Source organism: Phaethon aethereus (genome assembly GCF_964289735.1).
Source record: "Phaethon aethereus genome assembly, chromosome: 16".
Classification (NCBI taxonomy): domain Eukaryota; kingdom Metazoa; phylum Chordata; class Aves; order Phaethontiformes; family Phaethontidae; genus Phaethon; species Phaethon aethereus.
In genome coordinates this window covers 913,611-929,684 of record NC_138592.1, presented here as the reverse complement: position 1 = coordinate 929,684, position 16,074 = coordinate 913,611, and the positions used below count along the sequence as shown (strand labels likewise).

At 60.5% G+C, this 16,074-nt stretch overlaps 2 protein-coding genes across 3 annotated transcripts in view; one reads left to right on the top strand and one right to left on the bottom strand.

Annotated features, from left to right (window-relative positions):
* Positions 1-16,074, top strand: part of MAPRE1 (microtubule associated protein RP/EB family member 1) — a gene marked incomplete at its 3' end in the record, with an annotated part of 218,294 nt that overhangs the window by 164,540 nt on the left and 37,680 nt on the right. The gene's annotated exons all lie outside the window — the stretch shown is intronic.
* Positions 10,518-15,908, bottom strand: COMMD7 (COMM domain containing 7; the record flags this gene model as incomplete). 2 transcript variants are annotated; one of them, XM_082006997.1, is made up of 9 exons in its annotated part: positions 10,518-10,594; positions 11,074-11,122; positions 11,636-11,685; positions 11,809-11,899; positions 12,475-12,512; positions 12,592-12,648; positions 14,245-14,350; positions 14,446-14,499; positions 15,825-15,908. In XM_082006997.1, the coding sequence occupies 9 exons, from the start codon at positions 15,906-15,908 to the stop codon at positions 10,518-10,520; spliced, it is 606 nt and encodes a 201-aa protein (XP_081863123.1). The 2 variants fall into 2 exon arrangements, with proteins under 2 accessions (XP_081863123.1, XP_081863124.1); XM_082006998.1 differs by having other exon boundaries at positions 14,245-14,347.

The window sequence follows — 16,074 nt, the reverse complement described above, 5'->3', positions numbered from 1 at the left end:
ACAGGCAGCAATTCTGCGACAGCGATGCCGGGCTTGCCCAGCACCAAAAAGTGACAGCACGCTCCACCCACCCGGGCTTGCGGGGAGCAGGAGCCTTTTCCGCACGCCCGCTGTCCGGGGGAGCTGCTCTCCCCCGCACACCACCCCGTCCTGCGCCGTGGCACCCCACATCTCAGCCTACAGCCTCCCTGCCGCCCCCGGGCACCCCCGGCCCTGCCTTTCCCTCCCCTCTGCTGCTCCCGTTGACTACAGGGCTGGGGGAGGAAGGCTGCCTTAGAGGCTCAGAGGCCCAGCCCTGCCAGATTTGCATATTTTTTACTGGCCCCTAAACAAGACGTTTCTCAGGGGAAGTGAATGCATCGTCTTCCGTCCCCGAGGGTGCTGCGTGCTGGGACAGCAGCCGCCGCTCGTGGAGGGGCTGCGGCTCCGGCACCCACTGTGGGCCCGCTGCAGGCATGGCCCCGCTCTGCAGGCTGCTGCTCTCCTGCTCTCCGCAGGAAAAGCTTCTTTCTTGGGGGTTTCAAAATTCACGGGCTTTAATGCTACTGACCTGAGACCAGGTCCCGTCCCTCTTGGCTCGCAGGAGGAGTCCTGGAGGCGGCCAGGCTGCAGCCGCCTGCACAGACCTGCACATCTTTATTTTTTCACCAGAATTTCCAGCACGTCCCTCCTCTCGTGTATAATTCAGTCGCATGACGAGAAGCCATGCGAGGAGGGGAGAGGATGGGGAAACTTGCAAAGTCAGCCATGGAGGGGGAATCTGTGTCAGAAAGCGTTACAAAGGGGGCTGGGGGATTGGCTCCAGGGGCTTCCAGCTGCTGTTTGTTTGTGCCAGCCCCCCCCGAGGAGGTCGCCCCGCGCCACGCGCGGCTCCCGCTTCCCTGCGTGCCCCGGTGGCGGGGACAGCCCCGTGCTGTTGCTATGGCTGCGCTGTGCGGGGCGGGCTCGGCGGGTACCGAGCGCCGCAGCGCGCCCGCCCGCCGGGGCTCCCGGGCCTCGGCCCCGCAGCCCCGCGCCGCTCGGGAACCGCTCCGTCTCCTCCAGTGGGTTTTACACCCGTGGGGCTGTGCACGCCGCTGCCAGCGCCCACGGGAAAAGAAGGAGAAGGAGAAGGAGGAGGAGAAGGAGGAGGAGGAGGCGGCGGAGGAGGAGAGGGCAGCTCCGGGCTGGGCGGCAGCCAGCGCCCGGGGGGGCCGGGAGGGGCGGCGGGCAGGTAGGGCGGGCAGCGCCGGGCCCGCGGCGGCGGACGGGAGGTGCGGGGGGGCCGGGGCCACCGCCCCTCCCGGGAGAGGGGGGCCCCGCCGGAGCGGAGCGGAGCGCAGCTGATCCCCGCCGCGGCGCGCAGCTGATCCGCCGCCCGCCCGCCCCGCCAGCTGCCGCAGCGTGGGCAGCGGGGGCCGGCGTGGAGGCGCAGCCGCGGTCCCGCGTGTCCCCGGCGGCACCGCGCACCCGGCCCGGCCGGGCCGAGCGCGGAGGCCCCGCGGCGGGGGGGAGGGAACCGGGGCCAGCAAATCTCCGCCGCGGGGAGGGCAGAGGGGCAGGGCGGGGGGACAGGGGCCTCGGCGCGGCGAGACGGTGCCCCCGCGCCGCGTGGGGCTGGCGGAGCACTGACCGGGGGGCAGCGAGGGGGAGCCCTGCGCTGCAGGCAGCTGCCTTCAGCCCTGCCAGCCGCATGGCTCAGGCCCCCGCGCTGCCAGGCCGTGCCCGCCTGCCAAGGGGCTGCTCGGCCCGGCCGCAGGTGGGGTGTGGGGAAAGCCCAGAAGCTGCATCCCGAGCTGCAGGGACGGTGCATCTCCCGGGCCGGGACGCCGGCAGGGAGGGCGGAGGCAGCACACCGAGCCCTGTGCCACGGGGGCTTGGTCCACCCCGGCCCTCCCCGTGGGAGCCGTCCATGCCGCACCCCCGCGGCAGCCGAGGGCCCTGGCGGGGCTGCTGCCAAGCCGCGGTGCTTTCTCTGCCGCGGGGGCCCTTGTGCCCACCGGGTCCCTCCTCTGCGCCCGCACCCGGGCGCCCAGGGACATGTGGGGCCGGCAGCTGGGCCGGGGCAGGGGGGTCCTCCCACCCCAGGGCTCAGCTGAGCAGTGCGACCACCGCTCGCGCAGGGCCCCGGCAGCCCTGCGGTGCAGGAGCGGGTGTCATGGCCTCAGCGGTGCCATGGTGGGCTCCCCGCTGCCCGGCAGCAGCCCTGTGCAGGCACAGTGCCTCCCTCCTCCTGGTTACCATCTTGTCTGGAGCCGCTGCAGCGGCTGTAATTCGATGCTCAGCGTTGGTGTTTACCAGGGACAAGGCAGCCATCGGAGTGCTCTTCTTGCTCTCCCAGTGAAAATACTCCTCTCCGCGGCGGGCGGCTGCTCCCTGTGCCCAGCTTACACCGAGCATCTCGCAGAAACACCTTAGGGCTCAGCACCTCCAGAGCCGCTGGGCAAAGCCTGCGCTGTGCAGCCCAGGCAGAGGAGTTGGGGACCTCACACCCAGGTGTTTGGTGGGATGGTGGGTGCAGACCCTCCCGAGCACTCGGCAGCTCAGGGCCAGCCCGCTCTCAGTGCCTGCGCCAGCCATGTGCTGTCGGCAGGCCGCCCGCCAGGCAGGAGGTGTGGGGAGGCGGGCGAGCTGGCAGCCCTGTGGGACTCATCAGCTCCCTGTTGACAAATCCTTTCACTCACGAGCAAGCGGAGCGGGACGGAGCCCGGCACGAGGCTTCCCAGCACCGCTCCAGTGCTGCGACCGCAGTGTTCTCCCCGGGACATGACAGTGTTTCAGTTGCCTGCAAGGACCCTGCAAGGTGCCCACCTCCCCGGGCGGTGGGTGGGCTGGTGAGCTGTCCCCCACCAGAGCCCCAGCACCCACAGCCCCACCCTGCAGGGCTCATCCACAGAGCCGGTGAAGGTGCCACTGGCATCCGTGCCCTCGTCTTTTCACCAGGGCTGGAAATCGCATCGGTCTCTGCACGCAAACCCCGGTTCCCGTGCGGGCGCCCCAGCGGGGTCCGGGCACTTTGGCATCACTCCTGCAGCACAGCGTGAGACGGGGCTGTGCCTGCCAAACAGATGGCACCACCGCAGCCAGCGCCACCGCAGCCGGTTTTGGTGACAGAGGAGTACCTGCTGCCCTCCGGCCGGTCTGTCACGGCCGGGAGCGGGGGCTGCGCCCCGGCCCTTCTGCGGGGCTCTCGGGAGGGTTGTTTGCAGAATAGCCAGCCACAAGGGCAGACTCTGCTCCAGGCAGCTCTGGGGCAGCGGCACAGGGATCAGCAGCAATAACAGCTCTGCGAGCGCTTTGTGTTGTGCCATGTGTAGGCAATGCTGTCTATCACAGGGCAGCAGATCCTCCATTTGGGGGTTTTTGTGTCCCCAGCTCGTGGGAGTCCTGCTAGGGGCAGATAAAAGCCAAACCAGCTGCAGGAGGGAGAAGCGGTAATGGGGGAGCCCTTGGTGGGAGGGATTGGGAACTGCGGGCACCTGGGCTGGGGCAGGAGCCTATAAGGCAGGTTGGAAACAGGAGTACAACATGGCAGGGAATGGTGTTGGGAGGGGATGAGGCTGGAGGCAGAGCAGGAGGCAGAGCAGGAGCTGCAGTTTTTCACAGCACCATTATTACAGCCACCCATTTCAAACAACCTCGGCGTGGCAGGAGCATGACGTGCTCCAAGAAAACGTGACTGCCGGGTCCTGCCCCTTGGCCCGGTGCTCGCTGCGTTGTGCAGATGGAGCTGCCTGTGCCTCGGCTTTGCTGCCTGGAGGGTGAGCGAGATGGCGGAGGGGAGGGCAGGCCTCGTCCTCACGGGCACAGGCAGAGCTCTGCGGGAGGGGGACAGAGCTGGCACCGTGGGGGTGGCGATGGTGACAGGGAGGGGAGAGGCAGCGCCTGGGCTGGCTGCGGCGCCTGCCCTCCCTGCTGCGTCCCTGCCCGGCCGGGAGAGCTTTTTGCTCCCTCCTTGGGGTGAGGGAGCGGTGGGCTTGTCACCTGCGAGGGATGGACGTGCCACCTGCGAGCCACTCTCGTCAGTGGTGCCGTGCTTGTGTCCAGCTGTCTCGCAGCTCTCCGAGCCCGGTGCGAGGTCCGGGCTTGGCCTGGCCTTTCCCTCCAGTCTCTCTGCTCCTGGTTGTAAGGTTGGTTTCTAGGCAGAGCCTGAAGAACGACAGGCATACAAGTCCTAAAAAAAGCATAATTTTATTCAATAACTGCATTGTGTGCTCAGAATTTGCTTATATGTGAGACGGATCAAGTAGAAAAGCTGGTGTGAAGGCGCATGCGCGCTCTAACCCGCGCCGGCAGCGCCCCGCGAAAGCCGCTCTGCGGAGGGGCTCCGGCCCCGCGTCCCTCCCCGCAGCGGGACCTCGGCCGGGCCAGCCTGCAGGGCTCTGCGCGAGCCCGGGGGTCCGGCTCTGCCCCCGCCATGGCCGCGAAGGGTCCCGCGGGCCCCCGGCTGGCCCCGCACTCCTGCCGCCTCCCTCGGGGCCTTGGCCCCGCAGAGGCCACGCGCAGCTGGGGCCGGGCACCCGCCAGCGTCCCGCACGCCCCACGCAGGCGGCGGGTTGGCAAGTTTTGCGTGTGTATATGCGTGCATACGTACGTGCATACATACACACACGTATGTACAGCCAGGTCCTCAGCAGTGGAAGCTGAAGGTACCGGCCCGCCCGGCTGGGCAACCGGCCGCCGTGGGGCGGCCCCAGCGAGAGGCGGTTTCTTCCTGTTCGCGTTTTTAAGCCGCTCTTAGCAAAGCCCGCCTGAGGGACGGGCTGCGCGGCCGGGCGCGTGGGGTGGCGGCGGGGAACGGGGCCGGTCGGTTTTAGCGCATTTGGGATAAATCGGGGGGCGGGGGGGAGGGGGATGCGCGCAGGGAAGGGCGCGGGGCCGCGGCGCTGCGCGGTGCTCTGGCGCCCCCTGCCGCTCCGCGCTGCGCACCGCAGCGGGGGGGGCGGGGAGCGGCGCCCGGCTCACCGCGGTGCCGTGAGTTTGCGCGGGCTCTGCAGTGATGTGCGGGGGGGGGGGCTGCCCGGGGACCCGCACCCCAAACCCTGCCTCGCGGGGGTGCTGAGCCGCAAGAACGCAGCTGGCCCGGCTGGCGCTCCCTGGGGCGCGCTGCCTGCGCCCACCCGCCCCTCGTCCCACCCGGGCCCCACAGCCCGCCCTGCCAGGTGAGCGTGCAGGGAGAGGCCCCGGTCCTGGGGGGTGGCGGTCTGGCCAGCCCGGTGGTGGTGCAAAGGAGGGTGCCAGCAAGCGAAGGGTCCTTGACCTTGCTTGTAGCCCCCAAATTTCCACGCAGAAACGCGAGCAGTGCCGTGGTGCCCGGGGGTAGCAGTGCTGCCAGCGGCCTCAGGAAGCCATTCCTCCTGTCCGCAGGCTGAGAGCGTCCTGCCCGCTACTCACCATCCCACCCGCTGGCGGGAAGCAAAGCTTAGAGAAGGGTCTGGGCTTGGCTGCCGATGGGGACACATGCAGTCCTTCCTCGGGCCGCTGCCCCAAAACCTGCCCCGAGGGCACCACGTGCAAGGGCTGGCGCTGCCTCGGGGCTCAGCGCTGCTGTTATGGGTGTGGGGGATGCTCTGAGAGGGGTGATGCTGTGGGGCGGGGGCTGGCGTGGGCATGGCATGGCAGCTCCCGGTGTTTTGCAGCAGCCGCTCGTCGCTGCGACTTGCTAAGAGCGTGCGTTCGAACAAAGGTATTCCCAAGTGCTGCGAGACGTGTCAGCAGCATAAGGGTTAAGCCTGCTTTCCCTCGCTTTCCATGGCGAACTCGGTGGCTGGTCTGGGATAACCTCGTTAGCGGCTGCGCTGCGGCAGCGATGCCCCTGGGACAGAGCAGCCCTATAAAATGGAGCTGTGCGCTGCGGGGGAGCGCTGGGAAATGGTCGCTGAGCCGCCTCGGCGGGCGGCTGCCGGGGCGCTCCCCGCCCCACGCCATGACCCGCGGCCGCTCGGGATGTCGCAGAGCGGAGCCGCTGGACTGGGCTGCTGGGGACGCGGCGGGTTTGTGATGGCGGGCTGAGCGCTGGTAATGAAGCTCTGCCCGCAAGGGAAGCGTCAGTCTCGGATTGGGCTGCCCTGATGGCGCTGGGTGCTGTGAGGGGCCAGCCCAGCCCCGACCCCACAGCTTGGGGGGCTATTCTCTGGATTGGGCTCCGAAATGGCCCCTGAGGCTCAGCTCCTTGGCCACCTGCAGAGCGAGAGCTTGGGGCTGGGGTCAGGGCTGGCAGCGTGGGTGCACGTAGGGACCTTGGCACCGGCCGTCAGGGCACCTGCATTGCGCCAATGGCGCAGCCCCGAGCCTCGGCCCCGCAGTGGGGTTTGGGGAAGCCTGGTGATCCTCTCCTGGTCTCAGATGGGCTGGTGAGCTCCCACCATCCTTCTCGGGACTGGTACTGGTGCTGGTGCCCGGGAATTGTTTGCTGCCTGTGCCATTGTGCCATGGGCCATTTCTGGTGGCCACCTCCCGGTGCTGCCGGAGAAGATGGGTTCCTTATGCCTGAGCATTCATTTGCTCTGCTGATTGACAGCCTGCGGTCTGGCTCAGCAACCCCAATTGTTCCCAGTGTGCCTGGACAAAGAAGTGCCTAGAGAGATGGCAAGACTTAGGAGAAGAGGACATGCTAGGAATATTTCCACTGCCTTGGACACAACCAGTTTTCCCCCCACTCCTGCAAGAATGGGAGGCAGCAGCTCAGTTTCACAGGCAGGGTGGGATGCCTCCCTGCCCATCCCAAGCAGGACGGGCACAGGAGAAGCCTGTCCCATGGCGGGCTGAGGGCTCATTCCTGAGGAGCACGTCCTCGGCAACAGCACGGTGCTGCACTGAGCACCCTCCCTGCAGCATGGGCCAAGGGAGCCCTGGGTAGCCCCAAGCACCCTCTGCGGGTCCCTGTCCCCAGGGACTCATATGGCACCGCAGGGTGGTGGCTCTGCCCTGAGGCCTCCTATGTGCTCAGGATTGCTGTTCCCAGGCAGACAAAGAAATTTTGGGAGCTGCAAGGTTGCAGCTGGCATTTTTGCTCAGTGCCAGCGTGGGTGCTACATGACCCCAAAACCTGGAGGAATTGGGGAGGGGAACAGCGTGGGGTGAGGAGAGGCAGGACTGGCTTCATCAGCTGCAGCGCTCTGTGGGATTAATGCCGTCACGGAGGCAACGCCTTTCCCCCAGTGCTGGTGTTCGGCCGGGCCAGGCGCGACTCTGCACCCTGACCGCACGCTGCGGGCTTTGCCTGGCACTGGGCTGAGCTCCGGGCTGCTGTTAGGGCCGTCGCCTGCTGGTTCTTCTCCCCAGCTTGTCTCACCTGCCATGGCTCATGCCCAGCTGTTGGCCAGCCCTGAGGTTTGTTGCCCTATTCTGCAAACAGGAAGGCTGGGACAGGGATAAAGACCAAGCTTTCAAAGCCCTCGGCATGGAGTGGCTCCCGGTGAGCTCTGCGAAAACCGGGGGTTCCCGGGGGAGTTCTGCCCATTCCCATGCGACTCGCTCAAGGTCAGGCAGAGCAGGCAGCGAGCCGCAGTTCCTTCCTTCCCCGTGGGCTCAAGGCTGGAGCGGAAGCGGAGCCTGCGTCTGCTCCGCCACCTCCGAGCAGGGGGAGGGCGGTGGGTGCCGCCGAGGCTTTTGTTCTCAGGGCTTGGAGGGTTCCTTCACGTGTGAAGGGAATGGCGTCGGCATTTCCAGTGGGAAGAAGATGCCACATCTGAAAATGTCCCGGCTGCCTCGGTCATTAGCATCTGCCATGGTTGAGAATCACAACCGCATCAAATTGGTGCGGGGAAGCGACAGACCCCATGAGCGCAGACCCTGCTTCCCCGCTGCTCCGGTGTGGCTTTGCAGGAGGCTGGCAGGGATGAGCATGTGGGAGCTTCATGCACGGGAGCACAGGGGCCATTGCAGCCTGGCTCCCGGGGGCCGCTCTCCATGTCCCCCGGGTTCAGGAGAGACTGCCCAGCAGCCCGGGGTGCAATAATGTGGTCCCCGAGGAGGCAGAGGGTCCCCACTGCAGCAACCGGGGCTGCGCGAGCATCTGAGCCGGGGTGGGGTGACCGTGCCGCCGCGTCGGCTCGGCAGATCCACCCCTGCCCCGCTGCAGCCCCCGTGCTCGGGTCCGTGCTGCAGCCGGGAGGGCCCACGTTCCCCCGGCCCCACTCCTGCCCCTGCAGCAGGGGCCTGGGCAGGGACGGGGCTGCTGCGGCACAGCTGCGCCCGGAGGAAATGGGCCGAGAAAGCCCTCGGGGAGGCAAACCGCTGCAGGAGTACAGTTAGCTTCACCCCAAGCTGTAAGAGGCCCCTGTTTCCCCTGCGCCCGCTGTCCCGCGGAGATTAGCTCTCGGCTGGCTGGGCTTGACGGGCGGCCGAAGAGGCAGCGCAGCGAGCACGGCGGGGCCCGGAAACCCGGGCAAAACAGGCACCGTGGCAGCCCCTTTCCTCCCGGCTGCGGCTCGGTCCCCGCTCAGCCCTCCCGGTGGCTGCGCTCGCTGCCTGCCGAGCCCCAGCCCGGGGGCCCCGGCGTTCGACTCGTGGTCGGTGCAGCCCCTTGCGCATGCCACCGGAGCCGGCTCCCTCCCCGCGCCCCTTCCCCACCGGAGCTGCCAGCTCGGCTCATGCACAGCCAAGTGCGCGGGATGAAAGGCAGCTCCCGGGGTACCGGGGACCGCTGATGGCAGCACGAAGGTCACGCCACGTCCCGCCCCGTGCCCTGATCAGAGATGCCCGTGGGGATTGCGGAGCAGCATGGAGGTGACCCCTGCGCTTGGGGTCAGCGGGCCGCGGCGTGCGTCAGCCCCGAGCGGCTTAATTCCAACCGGGCAGGGGGAGGAGCGCGGGGGGGCGGCGGATTCCTGACCCACAACTGAGCTTGGCATCTCCTCTGGCATCGCCGTGGTCCACCTCCCGCCGTAACTGGACAGGGTTGAGTGGTGCCGCCCTGGCACCGGGAGGGCGAGGAGAAATAATAGGAACAGGCAGCAGAAAATGTAAAGCAAAAAAATTTCTTTTGTCTTGAGAAAGCAGCCCTTTGGACATTTTCTTCCTCCCTGAAATAGGTTTTTCTGCCACCCAAAAGGAGATGGAATATTTGGGGGGGGGGGGGGGGCATGTGGTATTATTTTTACTGTAATCATGTGACAAAGCTTGAAATGCTTGTGAATAGCCCGATACGTGGGAAAATAAATATGCAAATACTGTCCCCGGGTTTGCCAGCAGGATTCCCTGAGCTGTTTCCCAAACACGGTTCAGCCTTTACTCGTCATCGGTTCTAGTCACTCCTGCAGGACCGCGTGAAATGCAGTGCAGAAAATCGCTGGGTTTGCCGCAAGCTGAAAACCTGCGGGTAAAGCTGGGAGTTGCAGGGAGCTCTGTGACTCCTTCCTCGCAGAAACTGCCTTTTTGTGCACGGCTTTAACTGGGAGCAGACGCACGCACAGGGAGCCACGGTGCTGCTTGTCCCACAGCAGGCTTGCAGGACAGTGAATTACTTCAGGTATAGGCTGGAAACGGAGAGGATCTTGCCGGTATCTACCCCGGTGCTGCAGTTCATTCCCTCCGCTGTGACCACCGAGTTCGTCAGGGACACAGAGGCGCCTCGGGAAATCCCGGGGGTGGAAGGAGTGCGGTGGACGAGGGAGCTTCGTTCAGCCCTGTGCCGTGGGAGGAGGTTACAGCGAGCTCGGGCTGCCAAGAGGTGCGGGACCATTACATGGTCCGGCATGGGAAGAACCTCGGTGAACGTAACGTCGTCCCCTGCCCCTGTGTCAGGTCAGGGGCACCCCTCTCCTTCCCGATGAAGAGCTCCTCCTCGCCCTTAGACAACCGGGGAGTGGAGCTAACAGCGCTTCGTGGGGTTCGGACACGTGTCCACACGGCAACGGGCTGCCTCTAACTGTGCAGTCACACAAACTGCCATTAAAGAGCTGCTCGCTAGAGCCCAGCACGCACAAACTAGACTTATCTAGTCACTGCCCTGAGATGTTTTTCCCCCTGTGCATGGAGGCAGATGTTTTGTTGTTTAAGATTTAAAATCATCTACCACTAAGATACTTTTCCATCATGAGGCATGACTGGGAAGGACCTAATTAATCCATTTCTCAACGCAAGAGAAGGAAGGCTTGGAAGGGAGCGTTACGTGGTTAGATGCCCTCCTTGCTTCCCTCGTCCCCTCTGCTTAATTGTTCCAAGTTTGAAAACTATTCTTTGCTTCTGTTTATCCTTTTCTCAAAAAAATCAAATTCTGATACAAATGGAGCAGGATGGGAATGGGTTTATTTCTTTGCTATTTTAATATAAGTGTCCACATATTTCTGACCACAATTTTTCCTAACAGTATTAAAAAAAGAGATGAGTGGACTTGTAGCTGCTTCAAAACACTTGCTGAAGTTTCAGGTTCTGAAGGATTGATGGGTCCTTCTGGGCTGTGACACCACTGCTCATTGCACAGCCTTGTCTTCTCTTCTAAGGGTGTTAAGAGTCAGCGGGGAAAGAGCAGATCTGCATGCCCAGAAGGAGAAATTAAACATCCTGGACAGATGTCGGGTCAGGCCCATCCAGTTTCAGCTGAAGCTTTCCAGGCTGGTTTTGACCCGTTCCATTTCATGCAGAAAACTGTAGAACTGGGGCAAAGTTAACTCTGCGGAAAAAAGAGAGTTATGCTTCCAACACTGGAAGTGCCATTCTGGTGCTACTGCAGAGCAACCCATGTTCACCTAAGTTAGGCAGGATTAGACACCCTGGCTCTCGGCAGCTGTTTCTTTACACTAGCTGGGCTGCACGGGCTTTCGGGCTAGGATTCTCCCAACAGCAACCCACACTTGGGAATTGTTTACTTTCTTCGTCTGCCATGCTGCTCTGGCCGCTTTTCACGGCTCCATGGCATATCTCCATTTACTTACGCAAAGATGTGAAGACTGCCCAGCAGTCGGTGTTCCTAAATACTGCCGGAGTGACTGCAGTGGGCAGCGGCCAGGGCAGGAGCAGCCGCAGCACCCACCAGCCTTGCTGGGTCTGCGCCCAAACCCCCCGACCTCCAGCAACGCCCGGGAGCTCTGAGCTGCCACTCAGCTTTCACATACTTGAATGCTTGCTTCTTTTCCAGAACTGTTAACTCACCTATATATACGTTTTCCATTTGGCTCCCTTTTTTAATCACCAGCTTCAGCTTGGGGGAAGAAAAAGCAGAGGTTATTTTAATTGAGACCTGTATTCTGAGCACCACGAAAAGACAGAAGTACAGGAATCTGCTGTGAGTTTCAGACGGGCAGACTGCTGCAGAACACACACATCTTTGACAGGCTTTTCGGGAAGCGTCACAGTAGGAGTAGATTCCTTAGGCACTGGGAGGATCTCTGGAAGTCCTTACAAATGATCGCATTTCTCCTCCCTCCCCAAGATAGCGTGACCTTTGCCAGATTGAGCTTTTTGAACAGCTTTTCAGAGTGGGCTATGCTTCTGTGATACGTCATGTCTTCAGAAAAGAAACAAATAGCAGTGTGCCTGCTATCTGCTGGCAGTTGCACTCAGAAGACTGAAGCAGATGCACCGTTGCAGAGCCTGTTCCTACGAGATCTAGCTTTCCTCCAGTTCCTTGCGCAGCCAGTACTTCCCACGTGCCTGGTCGCAGCTTGTTCCTTAACTGCACTACAACCTGAACTCTCTGATATAGGAGATTTACCTGTAAGAAGATACTTCCCACTTTTTCCAGTTCACTGCTCCCAGCAGTCACTGTGAGCCAGAAAGAAGAGAAGGGAGATAATCCGTTAGCTCAACTGTGAAATAAAAAGTTACTTAGCTGAGAGTGGCTCTTGGGTTTCCCAACCCATTCAGTTCATGCTTTAGCTCTATTACCTCCAAACTTCCACTCCATATCTATCAGCTGGTTAATCATCAGCGTCTGACCAACAGCCAGGCGTGTTAGGGTGGGGGAATTCACCTTCCACTGCAAGAGCAAAAGACACACGAGCAATCAATTCAGAGAGGCCTCTATTTATGTTACCTGTGATTTCAACATAAGTCAGAAACGAGGCAGACCGACGGCAGAAGCCCAAAGTGGAGGTATGCAAAGGGGCAAACTAATGTGGCCGGGAGGGCTTCCAAAGATGTTTGAGTCCTGCTAGGCTTTCCATCTGCCTTGTCACTTCTGTAAATGAAACTCACTGGTTTTGTTTTAACACTGGTTCAGTGTAACGATATCTGCGCAAAAAGTCATGTGTTCGTGTAAATGCATGACCCCGGGGCTCAAAGCATCAAAGCAGGAAAACAATCCAGTGAAAGCCACACAGAAGTGCAGGAATCACGAAACCGATGAGGTAGAGGCCATGGCAGACCAGGAGTATCATTAGACAAAGTACTCCTTATCAGTTATCTGAGGATCTTCAGCTCAAAATTCTGAGCTGGTTTTGAAGAAAATACCCAAAGTGCTGACACATCTCAGTAGCACGGTGGGGTTTTACAAGTTCCCACTCAAAGACTTTAATTTTGTTAGCTTAGAAACAAGCAAAAATATATTAATACCTGTTCTGCAAAGTAACTGGCTTTCTCTTCACTGAGGCCTGTGGGAGAAACCATATGAGATTACTACATGTGATAAATATTAATTATCGTTTATTTAGTGAAAGTCAGGTGACCTACCTAGAGCAATAAAATCTGCTCTGACTTGCTCGGAAGACAAATTCCTCTTCAGGGCACCTGAATAAAAAACGCAAAGAAGAAAAATCACTTTTTACTGAGTCAAAACAATCTTTACCGAGTCAAATAAATGCAGGGATGGAGACCCTGCGATAGAAAGCCTCTGTTCTTGGTCTGTGGTTTGAAACAAACCACGGCTCCTCAAGATAGGAAATACAGTTGTGCCTGCCGGTATCTTTGCAGATGCCCAGTGCTTTAAAAGTCAGGGCTATGGAAGTGCCTGAGAGAGGGAGAGATTTCACTGCAGGTATCCATGGAAACAGCAGCAGCAGTTGTGTTTTGAAGTTGCTGCTTTCTCTCCTATGGAAGCTTTGCTTGTTAAAGCAGAACTGTTAAGGCTGGCAGGCTACTAATTTGACCTACCTGCTGTGTTTTGGATTATGGGTGTGAACGTGTGCATATAACACTTTCCCCTGCTGTGCCTGCCTCCTTTGTTCTGGGGCACAGGCAGCACATGGAAGTTTACAAGGATTCTGCTCTCTGAAGCCAAGAGCAGGAATCTCATAAATTCAAAGAGACTGCCAGTCCCACGTGGCTTTCCGTCTGTGTAGCACAGAGGCAAAGTTATCTGCTGTAATCTGTTCCGATACTGGCTGTGGCATCCCAGCGCTCACGAGAAGTGCATACAGACAGGAACGATGAGACTGAGTGCACCTAGTCCAGAATCAGGAAGGGAGAAAATGTGGATCCCACACTAAATACCTCCATGACAGTTGTAGAAAAGGAAATTATTCAGTGCTACTCCTGGACAGAAGAAATGGCTTGAAGTAGCAGAACGAAAGTTTAGACCAAATGCAGGAAACAGTTGTGCACAGCTTCACTGCTGTGAAGAAAGCTATGGGAAACCCGGGACTGAAGGATAATAGCAAGGGACTATTAATAACAAGAAGGATCAATGGGATGAACGAGCAGTGGAGGTGTTTGATGCATTATCATGTCAAACGGCAGCCACAACATCAGAGTCATGTCATAAAGTGCTGGAGTCTGGGGTATTCAAGGGGAATCGCTCTGCCCCTCTTCCCCGCTATTTATGAATGAGAAACTGCTGGACACATAAGTGTTTTTCTGAAACAAGACTGCGAGGACAGACATCTCCTTTACAGGGCCTAGAACTATGCCAGTTCCCAGCCCACTCTAGAGGGATGTGTACAGTGTCTCATCTGTCTCAAACAGCGCTTTGTCCTTGTAGGAATTACAGTACTGGGTCACTTGGATGCAAGTTCCTACAAGGACTTAGTGCCAACACAAGGCTGTGGTGGTCTGGCAAAAAGGGATTTACAGGTACAAGTTAAACCAAGCACAACTCTGTCACAGTGTTGTGCTTGCATTTAATGCATAGAATTTTAAGTGAATTTAGTTAAGCCTGCGAAACATGTGCACAGGCAGTGTGGAAAGAATACAAAGCCCAAGTCACTAAACAGGGCTATTTCAACAGGAGAATTTTTGATTCTTAAAACGCTAAGCCATTTATTAGCCACCGCTAGCACTTACTGTGCAAAGCAAGTGCACTGCAGTTCTGAAGACACACTTTAGCACCATGCAGGAATGGACACAATTGTCTGGCCTCAGGGTAGCATATGCAAATGTATCACTTACCGTTAGGTACCAGAAGAATACTTTTGACAATGTTTTTCAGGGGGCCCAAGCTGATTTTATTCATGGTGGCAAAGTCTGAGAGCTGAGTCAGAAACCTTTCTACCTGCTCAAGAGAAAAAACAGGGACACAATCTTATCTCTGCATGTTTCTCACCAGAGAGCTGCATTCACGCACATCTTGGCGTTCTGCACATGCCTTACCTCCTTGGGCTCCGTTAGAAAGCGGAAGAGCACTTCAGTCAGCGCTGAGAATTGCTGTGAAGAAACAGGAGTGTGTTACGGAGTCGGGCATCAGCACACGTCATTTCTCAGCACCTCTCCACCCCCATCATCACCACGACTAGGTGGTGATGTACCACTTTGACACAGCTCCACCTGCCCCCAGTACGTTGGTCCCAGAGTTTGGCCTCCTGTGCTAGTAAGACGCCCCAGTCCTCGGCATTACAAGATGCCTATGGAAGGGATCTTCTCATGGATGCTTTTCAGAGACTTTCAAAGGGTTTTGCAGCTGGTGGCTGGCACTGTGCAGGGCTTTTGTGACTCTTGGCTAATCGGAAGCTGCTGCTCTATCCTATGTAATCCAAAAACTGTGAGTGGGAAAAGACGTGAACATCTCCTCTCATGTTTCACAAACCCCACGGGGTAACCAGACTAACTCGGGAAAAGGTAAGAACTGGCTAAAGGTCTAGTTGCTGCCTTCAGCTTTCTGAGCGTGCAGTTGGCATGGCTGGAGAGCCTGCCCATAGGGCACCGCACCACCACCCTCCCTCCTCTGCCGGCACCAGCACTGGCCGTAAATGACCTTCTGGGTATGTCTGGCTGGTCTGCTGCTGCACGTGGCTCATCCTGTCCTACTCTCGTTGTCAGCCCTGTAACAGAGACAGCACCGGGCTGTTACCCACAGTCTGGCAAGATGAGCTAAAAAAGCCAGAACTCTTCTACTAACTTCAGTGTGAGCTGAACCAGCTTCTGAGACGCGGCTGTACACTCGGGGTGTTGGCGACCCGCAGGCAGAGCTGTACCGCCGACCAGGACAGGAGGGGCCACCATAACCTGAACGCCGTGCAGCCCGTCTGAGAAAAGCCAGTGCTTGATGGGTCTCTCCTGCCCACACAGGGCATGATGCGAGTCCCTCCATCACCCCGGATGCCTTGCAGCCTGAAAAACAGGCTCCTGCGGGGTGCGGGCCACGCTCTGACACCCAGGCCCCAGAAAACGCAAATCCCTTCTGGAGGGGGCTGAGACCTGGCAGGAACCCCAGCACCGGCACCGCGAGGCCTGACCGGGCCTGGTACCGGGGCTGCTCCAGGGCCGCGGGGCCTGCTGGGCCTGACCGGGCCTGGCACCGGGGCTGCTCCAGGGCTGCGGGGGCCCGCTGGAACTGACCGGGCCCGGTACCGGGGCTGCTCTGGGTGTGCAGGGCATGACCGGGACCGGGACCGGGGCTGTGGGGCCGGCGGGGCCCGGCACCCCACGCGACAGCTCACCCCAGGCCGGCTGCGTCTGCCCCGGAGCCGGCGGCCCCGCGGGATCCCGCGCCCCGCCCTCCCCCGGCCCGGCCCGGCGCGGCCCGGCCCCACCTGGGCGCTGAGCTGGTTGAGGTTGTGCATGTCGCCGCTCACCGCCTCCGGCACCGGGTCGCGGGTGAAGTTGAGCAGCCCCATGGCGGCGGCCGCGGCTCCGCCCGCCCCGCCCGGCCCCGGCGCCGGCGCCCGCCTCAGCCTGAGCATTGGCGGCCGCACTTTCCGCGCCGCCGCCGCCCCGCAGCCCCGGCTCCGCTCCGGTGGCGGGGGGCGGCTGAGGCCACGCGGCGGGGTCCCCCCGCACTCC